The sequence below is a fragment of the Gorilla gorilla genome, chromosome 4 (assembly GCF_029281585.2).
Source record: "Gorilla gorilla gorilla isolate KB3781 chromosome 4, NHGRI_mGorGor1-v2.1_pri, whole genome shotgun sequence".
NCBI lineage: Eukaryota > Metazoa > Chordata > Mammalia > Primates > Hominidae > Gorilla > Gorilla gorilla.
The window spans coordinates 45,633,762-45,651,195 of NC_073228.2; the positions used below are offsets into that span (position 1 = coordinate 45,633,762).

The 17,434-nt window shown below is 39.9% G+C and overlaps 1 protein-coding gene across 2 annotated transcripts in view; it reads right to left on the reverse strand.

Moving 5' to 3' along the window:
• NSF (N-ethylmaleimide sensitive factor, vesicle fusing ATPase) overlaps positions 1 to 17,434 on the reverse strand; it is a 168,152-nt gene that overhangs the window by 126,074 nt on the left and 24,644 nt on the right. For both annotated transcript variants that reach the window (XM_031011079.2, XM_055387811.2), the window contains exons 2-4: positions 8,367 to 8,452; positions 5,988 to 6,087; positions 2,262 to 2,301 (exon numbers count right to left, since the gene is read on the reverse strand). In XM_031011079.2, coding sequence (XP_030866939.1) covers positions 2,262 to 2,301; positions 5,988 to 6,087; positions 8,367 to 8,452 — 226 coding nt within the window. The remainder of the gene's footprint in view (positions 1 to 2,261; positions 2,302 to 5,987; positions 6,088 to 8,366; positions 8,453 to 17,434) is intronic.

Sequence of the window (17,434 nt, forward strand, 5' to 3'; positions counted from 1 at the left end):
CAGGCACTCGGCAGGCTGAGGCAGGAGAATCAGGCAGGGAGGCTGCAGTGAGCCGAGATGGCAGCAGCGCAGTCCAGCTTTGGCTCGGCATGAGAGGGAGACCGTGGAAAGGGGAGAGGGAGAGGGAGACCGTGGAAAGGGGAGAGGGAGAGGGAGCCCGTGGAAAGGGGAGAGGGAGATGGAGATGGAGAGGGAGAGGGAGAGGGAGAGGGAAAGGGAGAGGGAGAGGGAGAGGGAGAGGGAGAGGGAGAGCTGACTGTAGTTTTCAAATGCATTTTAATTTAAGGCCAATGTTCCTAAATAGAAAAGACCAAACTGTTACAATTTCAAGTGCTATGGGCAGCACCATGGACAGTATCCCAGGCAGCACCACAGTCAGCACCATGGTCAGTCCCAAAGGGACAAGAGTCCTGAAGATTTCATCCTGGATCAAAGAAGATTGAGAATGTTTTCTTATTTTATGGCTAATAGTAATTTAATATAAAAGACTAATAAGAAAGATTTTATAAGCAAAAAATAAGTGTATCCAGTTCTTTGAATAAACTTGGACTTTACAATAATAGGTGTATATATAGTGGTCAAAACATTAGCCTGTAACACTTAAAATATGGCATTGCCAGATGGAAAGAAGACCGACTAAATGATTCCTCCAGAAGATTCCCTCAGACTAAAATCACTGATTTGACTAAAATGTTTCACCTTACGGAACTCCCATTCCAGAATACTTGAGCACTCCTTCAAACCACACCTCCTATCCTATCTTGGTCTACATCACTACTTAAACCAAACCAGTTTTCTATCTTTATGGCTACAACATCCACATCACTTGGGCCCCAAAACCCTACCTTCCCTCAAGCTTACTCCACTTTAGTCCCACCTATCACTGGGTTTTACAATTTTGCTTAGTAAGTCTGTTTGAGCCACTTCTTTAAAGATCTGACTTTACAATCCAGATAAGCATTTCTGTTAGCAGAAGAATGCTTTTATAACTTAAACCGCAAAACACATTTCTCAACTCATCAAAATTTATAATCTTGAATTTCTGTATCTTGTCACAATAGAAAATATCTAGATTCAAAGTTTTAAGTACTCTTAGCCTCATATTTAGAAAAATTAATTTATGAAAATTAGAAACCTAAGCTACATACTACCCCATTTTCTCATTAAATTTAACAAGTGTTCATACTTCCACAAAGAAAAAGCTAACTAAAAATAACCCCAATGTTGGCTGGGCGCGGTGGCTCACATCTGTAATCCCACCACTCTGGGAGGTCAAGGCAGGTGGATCACGAGGTCAAGAGATCGAGATCAGCCTGGCCAACATGGTGAAACCCCATCTCTACTAAAAATACAAAAATTAGCCGGGTGTGGTGGCAAGTGCTTGTAGTCCCAGTTACTTGCAAGGCTGAGGCAGGAGAATCGCTTGAACCCTGGAGGCAGAGGTTGCAGTGAGCCGAGATTGCGCCACTGCACTCCAGCCTGGCAACAGAGCGAGACTCCATCTCAAAAATAAAATAAAATAAAATAACCCCAATGTTTAAATTCCATCTAACTTAGAAAAAATTACAAGTTGTCAGGTTCCTAAATGAGGAGTAGGATAAAAGATGTGTGTGTGTATGTGTGTGTGTGTGTGTGTGTGTGTGTGTGTGTACAGAGAGAGACAGAGACCCAGAGAGGAAGAGAGGGAGCCAGAATGATAAAGAAAATATGACAATTGGTAAAGCTGGGTAAAGGTAGTATACAGAAATTCTTCGTATTATTTTTGCAACCTTTCTATAAATACAATTTTTTTTTAAGTTTTAAAGACAAGCAGAAGAAAAGCTGGTTTAATTACACTTGCATTTTCTTTCCTTCCCCTACTGTATCCATGAAGTTGACATAAAATCATCTGACTAAAGACGACTCATACTCCATTTCCTAACTTTGCCACATTGCCTGAGACAATGCCACTTTTTGCTTATTAGTTCTTTGGCTTATTATCTATTAGCAGCTTAGTCTTTCCACCCCGCCACGCCCCCAACTGGAAGTCATAAATTGCTTTCCTTGCCTTGAACTATGACGACCTTATCACACACTTCATAAAAGATATAGGAACAGAGGTACCATAACTATTTCCTTCCCATTCTCATAGATGTAACCAGTCTTCTGATACAATGAATGTTTAAGATCTGACCACTAGTAATAGAAAATTGTACAGATCTCAATAACTGTGAGAAAATCACATAGAAAATCTTTATCAGGTGGCTAAAAAATATACCTACCTTCTATTTCTTGCCCAATAGAAAGCCCAGCCCATTTTCTCTGTAAAGGAGAAAAAAAGATACTTAAAACCAAAGCCATCAAAATTAGACAAGAAAAAAAGAGGAATTTTAATGAATTTTAGGAATACACTCAAAGATCAAAACATGGTATGCTATTATGGTTGAACTGTGCTCTGCCCCTCCAAAGTATGTTGAAGTCTTAGCCCCCAACACCTGTGGATGTGACTTTATTTAGAAATATGATCTCTGCAAATGTATCAAGTTAACATGAGGTCATAATGAATTAGGGTGAACCCTAAGCCGATATGACTGGTGTCCTTCTAAGAAAGAGACATAGACACACAGACAGAATGCCATCATGTGATAGCAGAGGCAGAAATTGAAATGATGCAGCTACAGCCAAGGAACACCAAAGGATTGCCGGCAACACCAGAAGCTAAGCACAGAACAGGTTCTTCCCTAGAGCCTTCAGAGAGGGAATAGCTCCACTGACACCTTGATTTCAGACTTCCGGCCTCCACAACGGTGACAGAATAAATCTCTGTTGTTTTAAGCTACCCAGTAATGGTTCTTTGTTACTTACCCTAGGAAAGTAAAGCGTGTGCTACAGTTTACATCTGAACATCTGTTTCAAAACGTGCAAAGCTTGCCTTTTGCAGTAAAGCTGGCACCACTGAGGAGGATGTTCCTTTGCACAATATGATGCTACAGAAGGTCTTCACTGTATCAGATCACACTTCAGTGTTCTAAATGTACTGCTGCAGTTAGTTTTACTGTTTGTTACAGTATCTCAAAAAGGAAGACATTCGATTCATGAAGACTAAATTAAAACTGGTCAGAAAATCTATTTTGAAACCCAATCAGGGACTGAAATCATTAGATGGTCATGGCTACTCTTTGTATACTAGCCAGAAGATTTTTAGACATTTACAGCTAGATTTTAGGCTTTCCCAAATCCCTACTGTTTACAATGGCAAGAAGTATGAAGGCAGGCCAGATTGTGTTTAGGCAGGAATCTGGGGTTTGCTTGGTATAGATTCAAAATTAGTAATTACTGATAACACTCCAAAGAACAATGAGAAAAACAATTTTTGGTTGAAAATCAGTAGTTCACCTGCCCATCCAAACACTGCAGACTTTGTGGCGGGTAATTTAGAAGACACTGCACTGTGAATATGTGCAACAAGTGCTCTCCCTTGTGGCTTTCTTACCACATCCTGTTTCCCTCCACTCTGCCCTTCACCTCCCCCAGAAGACCTCTTCTGTAAAACCCCATCCCACTTCTGGCCAACCTGAAATTTAGCACCATGCTTGTTAAGCTTCGACTTTAAGTCACAAGGAAGCCACATTTAGGTTCTGTACTTCAATCCCAAAGACAGCTGATATGGTTTGGCTTTGCCTCCACCCAAATCTCATCTTAAATTGTAGTTTCCATAATCCCTATGTGTTATGGGAGAGACCCAGTGGGAGGTAACTGAATCATGGGTGTGGGTTTGCCCATGCTGTTTTCATGATAGTGAGTAAGTCTCAGAAGATCTGATGGTTTTATAAAGGGCAGTTCCCCTGCACATGCTCTCTTGTCTGCCGCCATGTAAGACATGACTTTGCTCCTCCTTCGCCTTCCACCATGATTGTGAGGCCTCTGCAGCCATGTGGAACTGTGAGTCCATGAAATCTCATTTTTCCTTATAAATTATCCAGTCTTCAGAATTTCTTCATAGCAGTATGAAAATGGACTAATACAACAGTCCTTAGGGATAACAACAGTAGCTATTGTATAAGGTTGTTTGGAGAATTAAATGAGCTAACACATGCCAAAGTACCTAGAATAGAGGCTGGCCTACAGTGAATGTTGAGGAAATTTTTTTTTTTTTTTTTACAAAACAGAGACAAGGAGAAACTGTCACACCTCAAGCTATTGCTAACAATCAGAATCCCAAATGGAACTCTGTAAAAGCTGGAGAACCCTGGAATATCCCAAACTTTTAATCTATAGAAACAAACGTGAAAGTGGTCTGGATAATGAAGAGGCATCAAACAGACAGGTGGAATAGTAAGTGAAAATTTCCTGTAATTTTTGAGGGCTTCAAGAGATCTTCAATAGTTCCTTTTTTTTCCCTTCTTTTTAAGAGACAGAATCTCACTCTGGAGCAAAGGCTGGAGCATGGTGGCACAATCATAGCTCACTACAGCCTCGACTTCCTAGGCTCAAGTGATCCTCCCAACCTCAGCCTCCCAGGTAGCCTGGACTACAGGCATGTGCCACCATGCCCAGCTAATTAAAAAAATTTTTTTTTTTGTAGAGACTAGTGCAGGGGACAAGGGTCTCGCTATGCTGATCTGGAATTCTTGGTCTCAAGCGATCCTCCTCCACCTCCCAAAGCACTAGGATTACAAGCGTCAGGTACCTGGCCCATCTAATAGTTTTTGTTTTTGTTTTTTTCTTTTTTAAACAGGGTCTCACTTTGTCACCTAGGCTAGAGTACAGTGGCACTATCTCGCCTCACTGCAGCCTCAACTTCCTGGGCTCAAGTGATCCTCCTGCCTCAGCCCCTCAAGAAGTTAGGACTACAGGCATGCACCACCACACTCAGCTAATTTTTATATTTTTAGTAGAGGTGGGGTTTCGCCACGTTGCCCACTGGTCTTGAACTCCTGGACTCAAGTGATCCACCAGCTTTGGCCTCCCAAAGTGCTGGGATTACCAGCATGAGTCATTGCACCCAGCCTAATAGTTCTTAAATGAGTGTTTGATCTCTTTCTCTAAACCTTCAGGGAAGTCAACCAATGCTCATTAGCATACTAGGAGGAGGTAGGAATTCCATTTACATTACTTAGGACTGGGGACAGTCAGCAGCCTGAGTAAAATGATAAGGGAGAAGAGGATACAGACTAGTATTCTTGGTGCTTTATATTATGTATGATGTGCCTGGGACAGCACTAAGCAATCTAATTCTCTGGATTCCACAGAATCCATCAACAGTTGTAACTGTAATCACAACCCATCCAGTTGTTATGGGAGCCTAGCAACTTATGTTGTAATTTGAGACTCTTTCCAAATTCTTTAGTATAACGCCATCACATTATAAAATCACCATTCTTAGATATCAACTTCACAAATAAAATGTTTTCTATCTTTTCTATTACCCTGGCAGTTAACATTAAAATAACTTGATGCTTTATGTGATAGCTGACTGATTTTACTGCAAAATCTTTAAAAATTAGGAAAAAAAAATCAAGCCAAAAGAAGGCAGCCATAGCAAAAACTGGCAATTAAGAATCTGTCTTTAGGTTGGGCATGATGACTCACACCCTATAATCCCAGCACTTTGAGAGGCCAAGGTGGGAGGATTACTTGAGCCCAAGAGTTAAAGACCAGCTTGGGCAACACAGTTAAGACACCATCTCTACAAAAAATTTTAAAATTAGTCAGGCACAGTGGTACAAGCCTGTAGTCTCAGCTACTCGGGAGACTGAGGTATGAGAATTGCTTGAGACCAGGAGCCATGATCGTGCCACTGCACTCCAGCCTGGGTCTCAGAACGAGACCCTGTCTTAAAAAAAAAAAGAAGAAGACTGTATCTTTAAATTCCTTATATAATACTTAGATATTTTTCTTCAATATGAATCAATACAGTCACAGGGTGATGCTTGCTTAAAATGAACAGATTATTCATATTCTATGACTTTCAAAAACAGAAGAGAACAAATTAACATCTGAGTTACCTGAGGTAAACTGAATGCAATGCTCCCTGGAACCACTGATGGATGTGTCTTCAGTGTAAATGTGTACCTGTGATTGGGAGAGGTCCTCACAATCACATGCCTAAAGGACAGAAACACAGTTAGTACTCCACATTGAAGGAAATGAAGAACATAATTTCAAAATGTATTTCTTGTCAAACTGATATTTAATGAGTATCAGGTGGAAACGACACTATCTGTGTCTTGAAGAAATAGAACCACAAATTTAGTTTCCCAAACTATCAGCAATCCCAAATGTTTTCCAGATATAAGGAGCACCTTGGGTCAAACACTCATCAAGTAGAATCCAGCCAAAATACCATCCAAAATACCAACTTCCTTACATTTCCAGTTTACATAAAACTGAAGCCAGTGATTTAGAGTCCTTGATATCAAGTAAAAACTAGATGCATTTCCTCTCCTGAGAATTACTTCACATCCTAATAAGGAGAAGAGAGCCAAAGATAAAAGAGCTAGGATATAGCAATCAAAAAAAAGTTAGTTTTTAGACTACTCATTAAATTTATTTGCAGACTCTCTCAACAGGCTAAAACAATAACAACCTACAAAATAAAAAAAAAAAGATTTAAAAAATTCCCAAAATACATCAGCTTTCATGTAGATATCAATATTTATTGTTTTAAAAAATTTTGTGCTAATTCCCTGTTCAGAAATTACCTGTAAATAAAAAAAAAAACAGTCCTCTCATGATAATCTCCTATACCAGGTAACTAAAAAGTACTATGTGTAAGATAGAAGCTTCAAATCCTGCTATGCAGCAGCAGTATCTTTTTTTTTTTTTTTTTTTTTTTAATACATGTGGTCTTGCTATGTTGACCAGGCTGGCCTCAAACTCCTGGGCTCAAGAGATTCTCCTGCTTCAATCTCTAAAGTAGTTGGGACTACAGGCATGCCCTAACATGCCTAGCTCACTATCTTTTTAAACGTTATCTTTTCAGAATGCTGTAATTTTTCACATCAATGGCTAATGTTTCTATACATATTTTTTTGCCACTAGAACACATGTTCCTTATATCAACTACATTTTGAGTAACCCCACCATGAGTACAGTGAACATTTAACATATGTAAAAGAATTCCACAAATTCTCACGTTGATTATCTATACTTCAGTTTATCTGTTGAAAATCCTGTGCTCAATTTAGCATCACAGAATGTTTAGCACTGGAAACAATGTTAATATCACCATACAGTACAGCCTCTTACTCTGAAGCTGGAAACCAAAGATGATTAGCATTTCTAACTCTGTGAAACTCAGGTATTTCACAGATAACATTTTAAGAAAAATGCTCAGTTAAAACCCTACCACCTTGCCTCTTATTTCCCTACAGCCCCTTCATCTCCTTATCTGTACCAATCTCAGAAGCATATGGATGGCACTGAACTTGCAGCAGGGTCTTTAGAAGTCCTGGCAGTGCGGTGATATGAATCAGTTAAAATAAATTACAATGCAAAATGCCTTTAAGGATTCTACATTTGCTTTGCAGCTTCCAATTTTCTTTTTCCTTTACTTTTTTTTGAGACAGAGTCTCGCTGTGTCACCCAGGATGGAGTGCAGTGGCGCGATCTCGGCTCACTACAGTCTCTGCCTCCTGGGTTCAAGTGATTCTCATGCCTCAGCCTCCTGAGAAACTGGGACTACAGGCGCACACCACCATGCCTGGCTAATTTTTATTTTTAGTAGAGATGGGGTTTCACCATGTTGGCCAGGTTGGTCCCAAATTCCTGAGCTTAGGCAATCAGCCTGCCTTGGCATCCCAAAGTACTAGGATTACAGGCGTAAGCCTCCATACCCAGCCCATCTTCCAATGTTCATGTCTCTTGGATTATCATGGTAATAATAATCATAACAGCTAATATTTACTAAGGGATTGTTAACATGTTGGGAACTGTTCTAAGTGCTTTATTTATGTAACTCAATCTTCATAGCTACCTTGAGGAAGAGATCATCTCCATTTTACAGATCAGGACATAGAGGTACAGAAATGGTCACACAGTTTGTAATTGGTAGAGCCAGGAAAACTCAAACAATCTGAGTTTGCCAGAACCAAACACCTAACAACTCTGCCATATATGATTCATACAACCAGTATGTTTACCTCTACTAAGAAAACTGATGAAAACTAGAGTTTTATACATAAAACATTTTTAAAACATTATACAGTATTTATCAAAGTTTGACACAGTAATGATTCAAATACATAACTTTTTCTCATCTTCTCGATTTTCCAACTCAGCAAGAATTTTTTAAAAATATTTTCCAACGTTTCCTAAAAATGACTCTCTGGAAGTTTCCCGAATGCCACTTAGCAGGTTAAAAGAAAACAAAGTCAGATACTCACTGGCCAGACTGGAAATCCTTTTCATTCACAACTGCACAATTGGTTAAAGATAATTCATCTGTAGGACATCTTGCCGCTTGCATGCTCTGTAAGAATCAATGATTAGGAAAATCAAATTAAGTCATGTTCTATTCCCTTAAAGAATATTTTATGCCTTTCTGTCCTCTCTTCATCACTCTCATTGCTATAATGAACATCTATTATTTTTGACTCCCAGCATCCCTTCCTCTGCATTAAGAGCAAACCCTTCCTTTGGGAAACTGTTCCTTTCCCATTCCATGTGGTTTAGTGAGACTGCCAGTCAGCACACATGCAACCACATCTACTCTATCCCACCCACAGGATTTTATATATGCTGGCGCTAGACCAAAGGCATTCTTCTGCAAGCCAGAGCACCACAAGGAGGAAGATTTTCCACTCTAAAAGGGTAAAACTATCACAGAGACACAGACAAGCTAATAGATAACCTGGAAACACAGATCTGGCAACCAAGTTCTTGAGACCAGTCCTGAACATTAGTTACGAGCCAACAAATTTTTTTTGCTCAAGCTTTTTTGAATTAGCTTTCCATATCTTCCAAAGAATCTTGACTAATAAAAATGCACTGAAGTAAATTCAATAAATTTGGTAAACTTATGTATCAAATTTTATGTATATTATCAAAAGTATATTATGAAATGTTATGCATATTATAAAGAGTATACTATGAAAAAGTATCTTTTTATAAGAGATCCCAGGTGGCTACGAACTGTATCTCTTATAGACTGAGAAAAACCATCTTCCAAATGTCTTTCAACAAAAATAATTACAGACTATATTTAAAAAAAAAAAAACAGCCTTTTTGGTCAATAGCAACTAGCAAAATGTTCCTTTATATAATATATTTAACCAATAACCCTTCCATGATTCCCTAGGGTTTCCTAGTGAGCTATGACAGGTAGTCATAGTCTATGACTGAAGGGTTCATTCTTCAAACCTCAAGCCAAAGCTGATTTTTTTTTTTTTTTTTTTTTTTTTTTTTTTTTTTTTTGAGATGGAGTCTCGCTCTGTCACCCAGGCTGGAGTGCAGTGGCGTGATCTCGGCTCACTGCAAGCTCCACCTCCCGGGTTCATGTCATTCTCCTGCCTCAGCCTCCTGAGTAGCTGGGACTACAGGTGCCCGCCACCATACCCAGCTAATTTTTTGTATTTTTAGTAGAGTCGGGGTTTCACCGTGTTAGCCAGGATGGTCTTGATCTCCTGACCTCACGATCCGCCCACCTTGGCCTCCCAGAGTGCTGGGATTACAGGCATGAACCACTGCACCCAGCCAGGACGATTATTCTTAAATGTGTCCCCCAAATATAAATTTACAGAGGAAAGTGAATTATTTTTGGCTTTGCTTTTATTTTAACTAAAAGGCCAGTTTCAATATCATTATCCCTGTTGTTTAGGGCATTAGTCTCCAAAGTGGGATATGTGTACTTGAAGGGTGTTTGTATTATACGATAATCCTTTGGGGTATAAAAATAAAATATTAGTACTGGTATTTATATTGACTTTACACAATTTCTTATTTATGTGTTGTTTTGTTTTTTGACACAGTCTCTCTCTGTTGCCCAGGCTGGAGTGCAATGGTGGATCTCAGCTCACTGCAATCTCCGCCTCCCTGGTTCAAGCGATTCTCATGCCTCAGCATCCCAAGTAGCTGGGTTACAGGCGTGCTCCAGCTAATTTTTGTATTTTTGGTAGAGACGGGGGTTTCATCACGTTGCCCAGGCTGGTCTCGAACTCCTGAGCTCAGGCAATCCGCCCGCCTCGGCCTCCCAAAGTGCTAGGATTACAGGCGTGAGCCACTGCGTCCAGCCACACCATTTATTTATCTATTTATTTATTTATTTTAATTTGTTTGAGACGGAGTCTCACTCTGTCACCCAGGCTGGACTGCCCTGGTGCGATCTTGGCTTACTGCAAGCTCCGCCTCCCGGGTTCACGCCATTCTCCTGCCTCAGCCTCCCAAGTAGCTGGGACTACAGGCACCCACCACCACGCCTGGCTAATTTTTTTGTATTTTCATCAGAGACAGGGTTTCACCGTGTTAGCCAGGATGGTCTCGATCTCCTGACCTTGTGATCCACCCACCTCGGTCTCCCAAAGTGCTGAGATTACAGGTGTGAGCCACCGCACCCAGCCCATTTTTTATTAAAGATGAACCTCACTCTACGTGTCTACTCTACCTTAAGATATAATCTGATGGCACGAACAAAGTCCTCATAATCCACCAGGCTTTTAAGTGTTCACTGCAAGAGTTAAACGTCTATAATTTTTCCACCTATGTCTAAAGTCACAGGCTATTTAATGTGACACTTCACAAAATTGTACGAAAGTTAGTGTTGAAACTGCTAAGGTTTCCCTAAAAAAAGCCATGGACCATAGCTGAAATTATACACAGAAATAAAAATGGTGACAAACTAAATGTATTCTTTTATTGGTAAGTATAGTCAAAAGCTCTTAGAAAACCCTAAAGACTTGAAGATATCAGGACAAATACAGTGTGTGGGGTTTGCTATACAATTGGATAAAAATACAGATGATTCTTTCATCTTAGGGTATTTGCTGGGTAATTATGAAATATACAGGAAATACAATTTTGTAAGATACCAAGGAACAATGTATTAAAAGGGAGGTATTCTTAACTGTAAATGAAACAAGGTGCTTTATGGGAAAACTGTAACCACTGATGAAATGACTGCTTTGACTGGAATTTCAAAAAAGAATTCTGGCCAGCTGCGGTGGCTCACACCTGTAATCCCAGCACTTTGGGAGGCCGAGGCGGGTGGATCATGAGGTCAGGAGATCGAGACCATGCTGGCTAACACGGTGAAACCCCGTCTCTACTAAAAAATACAAAAAATTAGCCAGGCGTCGTGGCGGGCACCTGTAGTCCCAGCTACTCGGGAGGCTGAGGCAGGAGAAAGACGTGAGCCCGGGAGGCGGAGCTTGCAGTGAGCTGAGATGGTGTCAGTGTACTCCAGTCTGGGCAACAGAGCGAGACTCTATCTCAAAAAAAAAAAAAAAAAAAAAAAAGAATTCCAGAACAAAGTTACAGTGATAGCATCTGATACAAAAGCCTTTAACGGCTTCATTCACAGGTAAACTATTGCTGCAATTAAGTCAGAACAAGGTACCTCAGATGTCACTGAGGTTAACTGTATTAATATAGAATCTTCCTATACTCTGGGAGATAGAGAGTAGCCACTGAATTTTTTTTTTTTTTTTTTTTTTTTTTGAGAGAGAGTCTTGCTCTGTCGCTCAGAATGGAATGCAGTGGCGCATTCTCAGCTCAGAGTAGCTGGGACTACAGTTGTGTACCACCACTTCTGACTAATTTTTGTATTTTTAGTAGAGATGGGGTTTCACCATGTTGGCCAGGCTGGTCTCAAACTCCCGGCCTCAAGTGATCCACCTGCCTTGGCCTCATAATCTTTTTTTTGTTTTTAAATCCACACAGATTCACTAGTTACCACAAAAAATGTATTTAAAAGATTTGTTAAATGTAGATGAGTTACACAATTTTTTAAAAATAAAAAGACTAGAGTTCCAAACTTGCTAAATATTTCTGAGGAGGTTATAAGTAGTATGCTACCAAGAAGATATTAAAAAACAAAAAAACTCACTCTGCCCCTACAAAATAAAAATGTTTAGCAACATGTCAGAATTATTTTCAGCTTTTCCAGAAAAAAGAAAAAGAGAAAAAAATCGGCCGGGTGCAGTGGCTCACGCCTGTAATCCCAGCACTCTGAGAGAATGAGGCAGGCGGATCACCTAAGGTCAGGAGTTTGAGACTAGCCTGGCCAACATGGTGAAACCCCATCTGTACTTAAAATACAAAAATTAGCCGGGCGTGGTGGCGGGCACCTGTAATCCCAGCTACTCGGGAGGCTGAGGCAGGAGAATCGCTTGAACCCAGCAGGCGGAGGTTACAGTGAGCCAAGATGGCACCATTGTACTCCAGCCTTGGGGACAAGAGCGAGGCTTCATCTTTTAAAAAAAAAAAAAAAAAGAGAGCGAGAGAAAAAAAAATCTTTCCTAATAGAGCATTTCAAAATTGGATAATTGGAAACATTTCCATTGCTAAGTTATTCTGCTGTTGAAACAATATATACAAAATCTAAAAAATAAAGACACCAAAAACTCGTATCTTCATGCTTTATAAAGTCAGAAACAGAATATTCTAAAACTTTTAAAAATATCTTCCAAATGAAGACTTACAGTGATTTTTGGAACCCATTTATTAGCACAATAAAAGTATAATATATTTTTATTAATCTGCAAGAAAAACTAATAGATGGATATTTACCAGCCACATTTCAATAAAACATTTCCATAAATAGTGAATAAGTTTGGAGAAAGAAAGAATATGATTTAGAAAGTGCAGCCAAATTCTTCCATTTTGATCCAGGCTTTGACTGCCATTAAAGTATCAAAATAAACTGAATTTAGAAACAGCCCTCTGAGCAGCTGTATCACATAATATTAAACGAAGATTTTAAATAATGATGTACCACTTTACTTTCTGGGGTTTTTTTTTTTTTTTTAGATGGAGTCTTGCTCTGTCGCCCAGGATGGAGTACAGTGGCATGATCTCGGCTCATTGTAACCTCCGCCTCCCGGGTTCAAGCAATTCTCCTGCCTTACCCTCCCGAGTAGCTGGGATTACGGGCGTGTGCCACCATGCCCAGCTAATTTTTGTATTTTTTAGTAGAGATGGGATTTCACTATATTGGTCAGGCTTGTCTCAAACTCCTGACCTCAAGTGATCTGCCTCCCTCAGCCTCCCAAAGTGCTGGGATTACAGGCGTGAGCCACTGCACCCAGCCTACTTTCTGTATTTTCAGTAAAATTAACACTGTGAGAATATTGTACATGCCATCTTTAGCTCATCCTTTTAATTTTTTTTGTTTTCTATACATGTTCTACTGCGTATATAACTTTGAGTACTACATATCATCTATAAACAAATATTGGCATATAATCAACATATGAGGATACATAATCAAACATTTTTTACTTATGAGATTCATGATCAAATGTTTGGAAATCACTAATTTAGCACAAGATGAATAAAGTCTAGGTCACAAGTCTCCTTTGTGAATGAGACAGCATTTATGTGTTCAACAAATGTTGACAGCATTTTGCCCAGTCACAGCTTGATCAGCCATATGACAGAAATGTACTGAACTTTTTCAGTTTCCCACTTTCCCAGGGTCATTTTCACCTGCAAGCTTCTTTCTTTTATATAATCTCCGCCACTAACCCCTGTTCCATCCCTGGACAACTCCCACTCATTCTACAATTCTCCACTTAGACACTACTTTTTCTGGAAGGCATTCCTAGACACCTACCCCTCCCCACTAAACTGATGAAATAAACTTCAAATGGAAGCACTCAACTATAATTTTATTCTGTCTACATGTTTGCACTGCATATAAGACACTAAACTTCTCAAAGACTGAGACTATATCTTGCTCACATATGTAGTTCCCAGTGTTAGTACAGGGCCTAGTACACAGTGAATACTCATTAAATGTTTGTTGAACACAAAAATTTATAGATCAATAAAAATCTGTCTCAACTGCAGAATAAACAATCCAAAGAACATGTAACAAAGGACTGATCGTCTCAAGGTTATTTAGGAAGTGATAAAATTGAGCTAAAATGATCTGTTAGTTCAAAATATACAGAACGATATAGCTAAAGTAATAAAATAAATTTACAAAATGCTGTTAACTCTTTCATTTATAAACTTGTTTATTTGTCAAGTGTCCTTCAAAAGGAGTGAAAAAATCCACAGAAGTCATCTGGCTGGCCAACCAAAACAGATGCTGTGAACAAAAGGCCTCCCTACTGGAATCCAGAAACATCTGTGTTTTTATGGTAAGCCAAGCATGGTATCTCATTTTTTCAACGAAGTGTAAGTCTCTATAAATAGTAGATGTCTACTCACCACAGCAATGCCAAGGGAAAATTCCACAATTTTTCTAACATTGACCTTGCCCCTAGGAAACAATAATGAAAGCCAACCACTACAGTCATGCAGCTATTAAGAAATGAAAGTATAGGCTAGGTGCGGTGGCTCACGCCTATAATCTCAGCACTTTGGGAGGCCAAGGTGGGAGGACTGCCTGAGCTCAGGAGTTCAAGACCAGCATGGGCAACATGGTGAAACCCCATCTCTACTAAAATACAAAAAATCAGCCGGGTGTGGCAGTGTGTGCCTGTAATCCTAGCTACTCGGGAGGCTAAGGCAGAATTGCTTGAACCCAGGAGGCGGAGGTTGCAGTGAGCTGAGATTGTAGATGACCAGCTGGAACAGCCACCCTTGTTGGACACTGTTTGATTCAGCTTTTTATTAATATGCAGTTCTGAGATGGCATCCTTATGCACACGCCCACGTATTTCCTTAGGTCAGGTCTATAGATGTGGAAGCCAGGTCCCACGCGTTGGGTATGGCTGTCACCCTGAAGATACCGCAGATCGCCAACATCACATTCCCCAGTCCCCATCTAGTGGCCTCCAGTGGCCCATCTACTGGGCCAGCAGGGGCCAGGAAAGGAGAAGAGGGAGACCGGTGGGGCTGAAGGCACCGGTGCGTCTGTGCAAGAGGAGGAAGCCCTGTGAGAGGGCAGCAGCCTCCGGACTGGTACAAGCGATTCTCCTGCCTCAGCCTTCCGAGTAGCTGGGATTACAGCAAAAAATAAAATTATTTGCTTATCTTCATCAAAGAAACTGGGGTGATTTAATCAGGACTCTTCTGGACAACACTGCACAGTTTTGGAATTTAAATCACATACTTTCATCCAAATGTCCACTTTAAAAACTGGATTAAAGTACGCTTTACTATTTACTAAATAATTTAATAGGGCAAAATAAACAGAAAGAAAAATAGTGTGGCATCTGACCAAAAGAGCTCATTACCAAACAGCTTCCCCTACCTGAACTGTCACCCTTATGAATCCACTGGTTCTTCTTCTGTGGTGCTCTAGGCTTTGGTTTCATTTCTCCCACAGGAAAGGGAAGGACTGAAAACACAAACCTGCCCCAGGGCCAGCTCAGCTAACAGGTCTCACTCAACTACTTCTTGCTAGAGGATCTTTCCTGAAAAATAACATTTCAGAACTACACTGTTCGGTAATCACTAGACATATTTCACTATTAAAATTAATTTAAAGTTAAATTCAATTCTTCAGTTGAACTAGCCCTATGTTTCAAAAGCCACCTGCAGCTAGTGGTTATCACTGCAGAAAGTTTCATCGGATAGCACTAGCCTAGAATAATGCAAGAAAGGCCATCAGTACTAATCTTCAGGCCTATGGAATCCCTCTGTGCTACATATTCCTATAATAATAATTTCTGTTAAAATTCTGAAGTCACATGTGACTAGAAGTGATGGGGTAGAAATAAGTTAAACTTACATGTCCTATAGTTATCTCTTGAAAAGCCTTTAGGGATATCCTTGACATTATCTATCTCAAACTAATAACTGTTCACATAGATGAACCTCCTGCCTGGCATCCCTTAGAACTTTAAAATTCCTTTACAAGTTTATAATGAAAAGAAAAACAATTCCCATTTTGGTCTTTTGGGGGGAAAAGCATGCACAGAAAAATATAAAAGGCTGACAACTTTCAATATCGGCAAAGATGCAATGCAATTTCTACAAAGTTAATGTGACCCAACAAGTGCACCCCTAGGTTTTTAGTCAAAAGAAATGAAAATATATCCACACAAAGACTCGCACACAAATGATCACAACAGCTGTACTCATAATAGCCTAAAAATGGAAACAACATGAATGTCTACCAAAAGATGAATGAATGAAGAAATTATAGGAGAGCCATACAATTGACTACTACTCAGAAATTAAAAAGAAACTAGTCCAGGTGCAGTGGCTCATGCCTGTAATCCCAACACTTTGGGAGGCCGAGGCAGGGGGATCGCCTGAGCCCAGGAGTTCCAGACCAGCCTGGGCAACATGGTGAAACCCTGTCTCTACAAAAGATACAGAAATTAGCCAGGCGTGGTGGTACATGCCGGTAGTCCCAACTACTTGGGAGGCTGAGGTGGGAGGACTGCTTGAGCCCAGGAGTATGAGGCTGCAGTGAGCTATGATCACACCACTGCACCCCAGCCTGGGCAACAAAGCAAGACCCTGTCTCTACAAAAAAATAAAAACTAAACTTAAAAAAAAGATACACACTAAACTGTTAACAGTGGTTACCACCAAGGAGAAAGACAAGAAAATGTCTTTACAATTCTGAACTCTTTACAATTCTGTAAAACTCTTTACAATTCTGAACTGCTGGAACTGTTTTTACAATAAATAAACTTTGTCTCACAAAAATCATTTTAAATATAGAAAACTTTTATGTGTAATTTTTTCCCTACAGCATTATTTTAACAGTGATGAATCAGGAGTAACCTAAAGGTCTTGTTTCAAAGTAATGGTTCTGTAAACTACAACGTACCCGCACTTGATTATATATCATATCATATAAGGATCAAAATCCTCATAACACACTAAGGTAGGGTTCATATCACAGAATTGTATACAGAACTTTTACTTTACAGCATTTTTCTTTTTTTTTTTTTTTTTTTGTGAGGCAAGGTCTGGCTTTATCACCCAGGCTGGAGTGCAGTGGCGCCATCTCAGCACACTGCAACCTTTGCTTCCCTGGCTCAAGCCATCTTCCCACCTCAGTCTCCCGAGTAGCTGAGGCTACAGGCAAGCACCACCACACCAGGCTAATTTTTGTATTTTTTGTAGAGATGGGGTTTCATCAGGTTGACCAGGCTGGTCTCGAACTCCTGACCTCAAGTGATCTGCCTGCTTCAGACTACAAGTGTGAGCCACCACGCTCAGCCTTAAAGCATTATTTTTAAAAAAGTATGGCAAACCAACTAAATGGAAACACACCAAAATGTGAAAAACAACTGACTGGATAACGAAACTATGGGTGACTTCCAGCTTTCCACACTGATTTTAAACCTCATATATGAAGTTTTCAGGTGTATCTGGTTCTATTTCT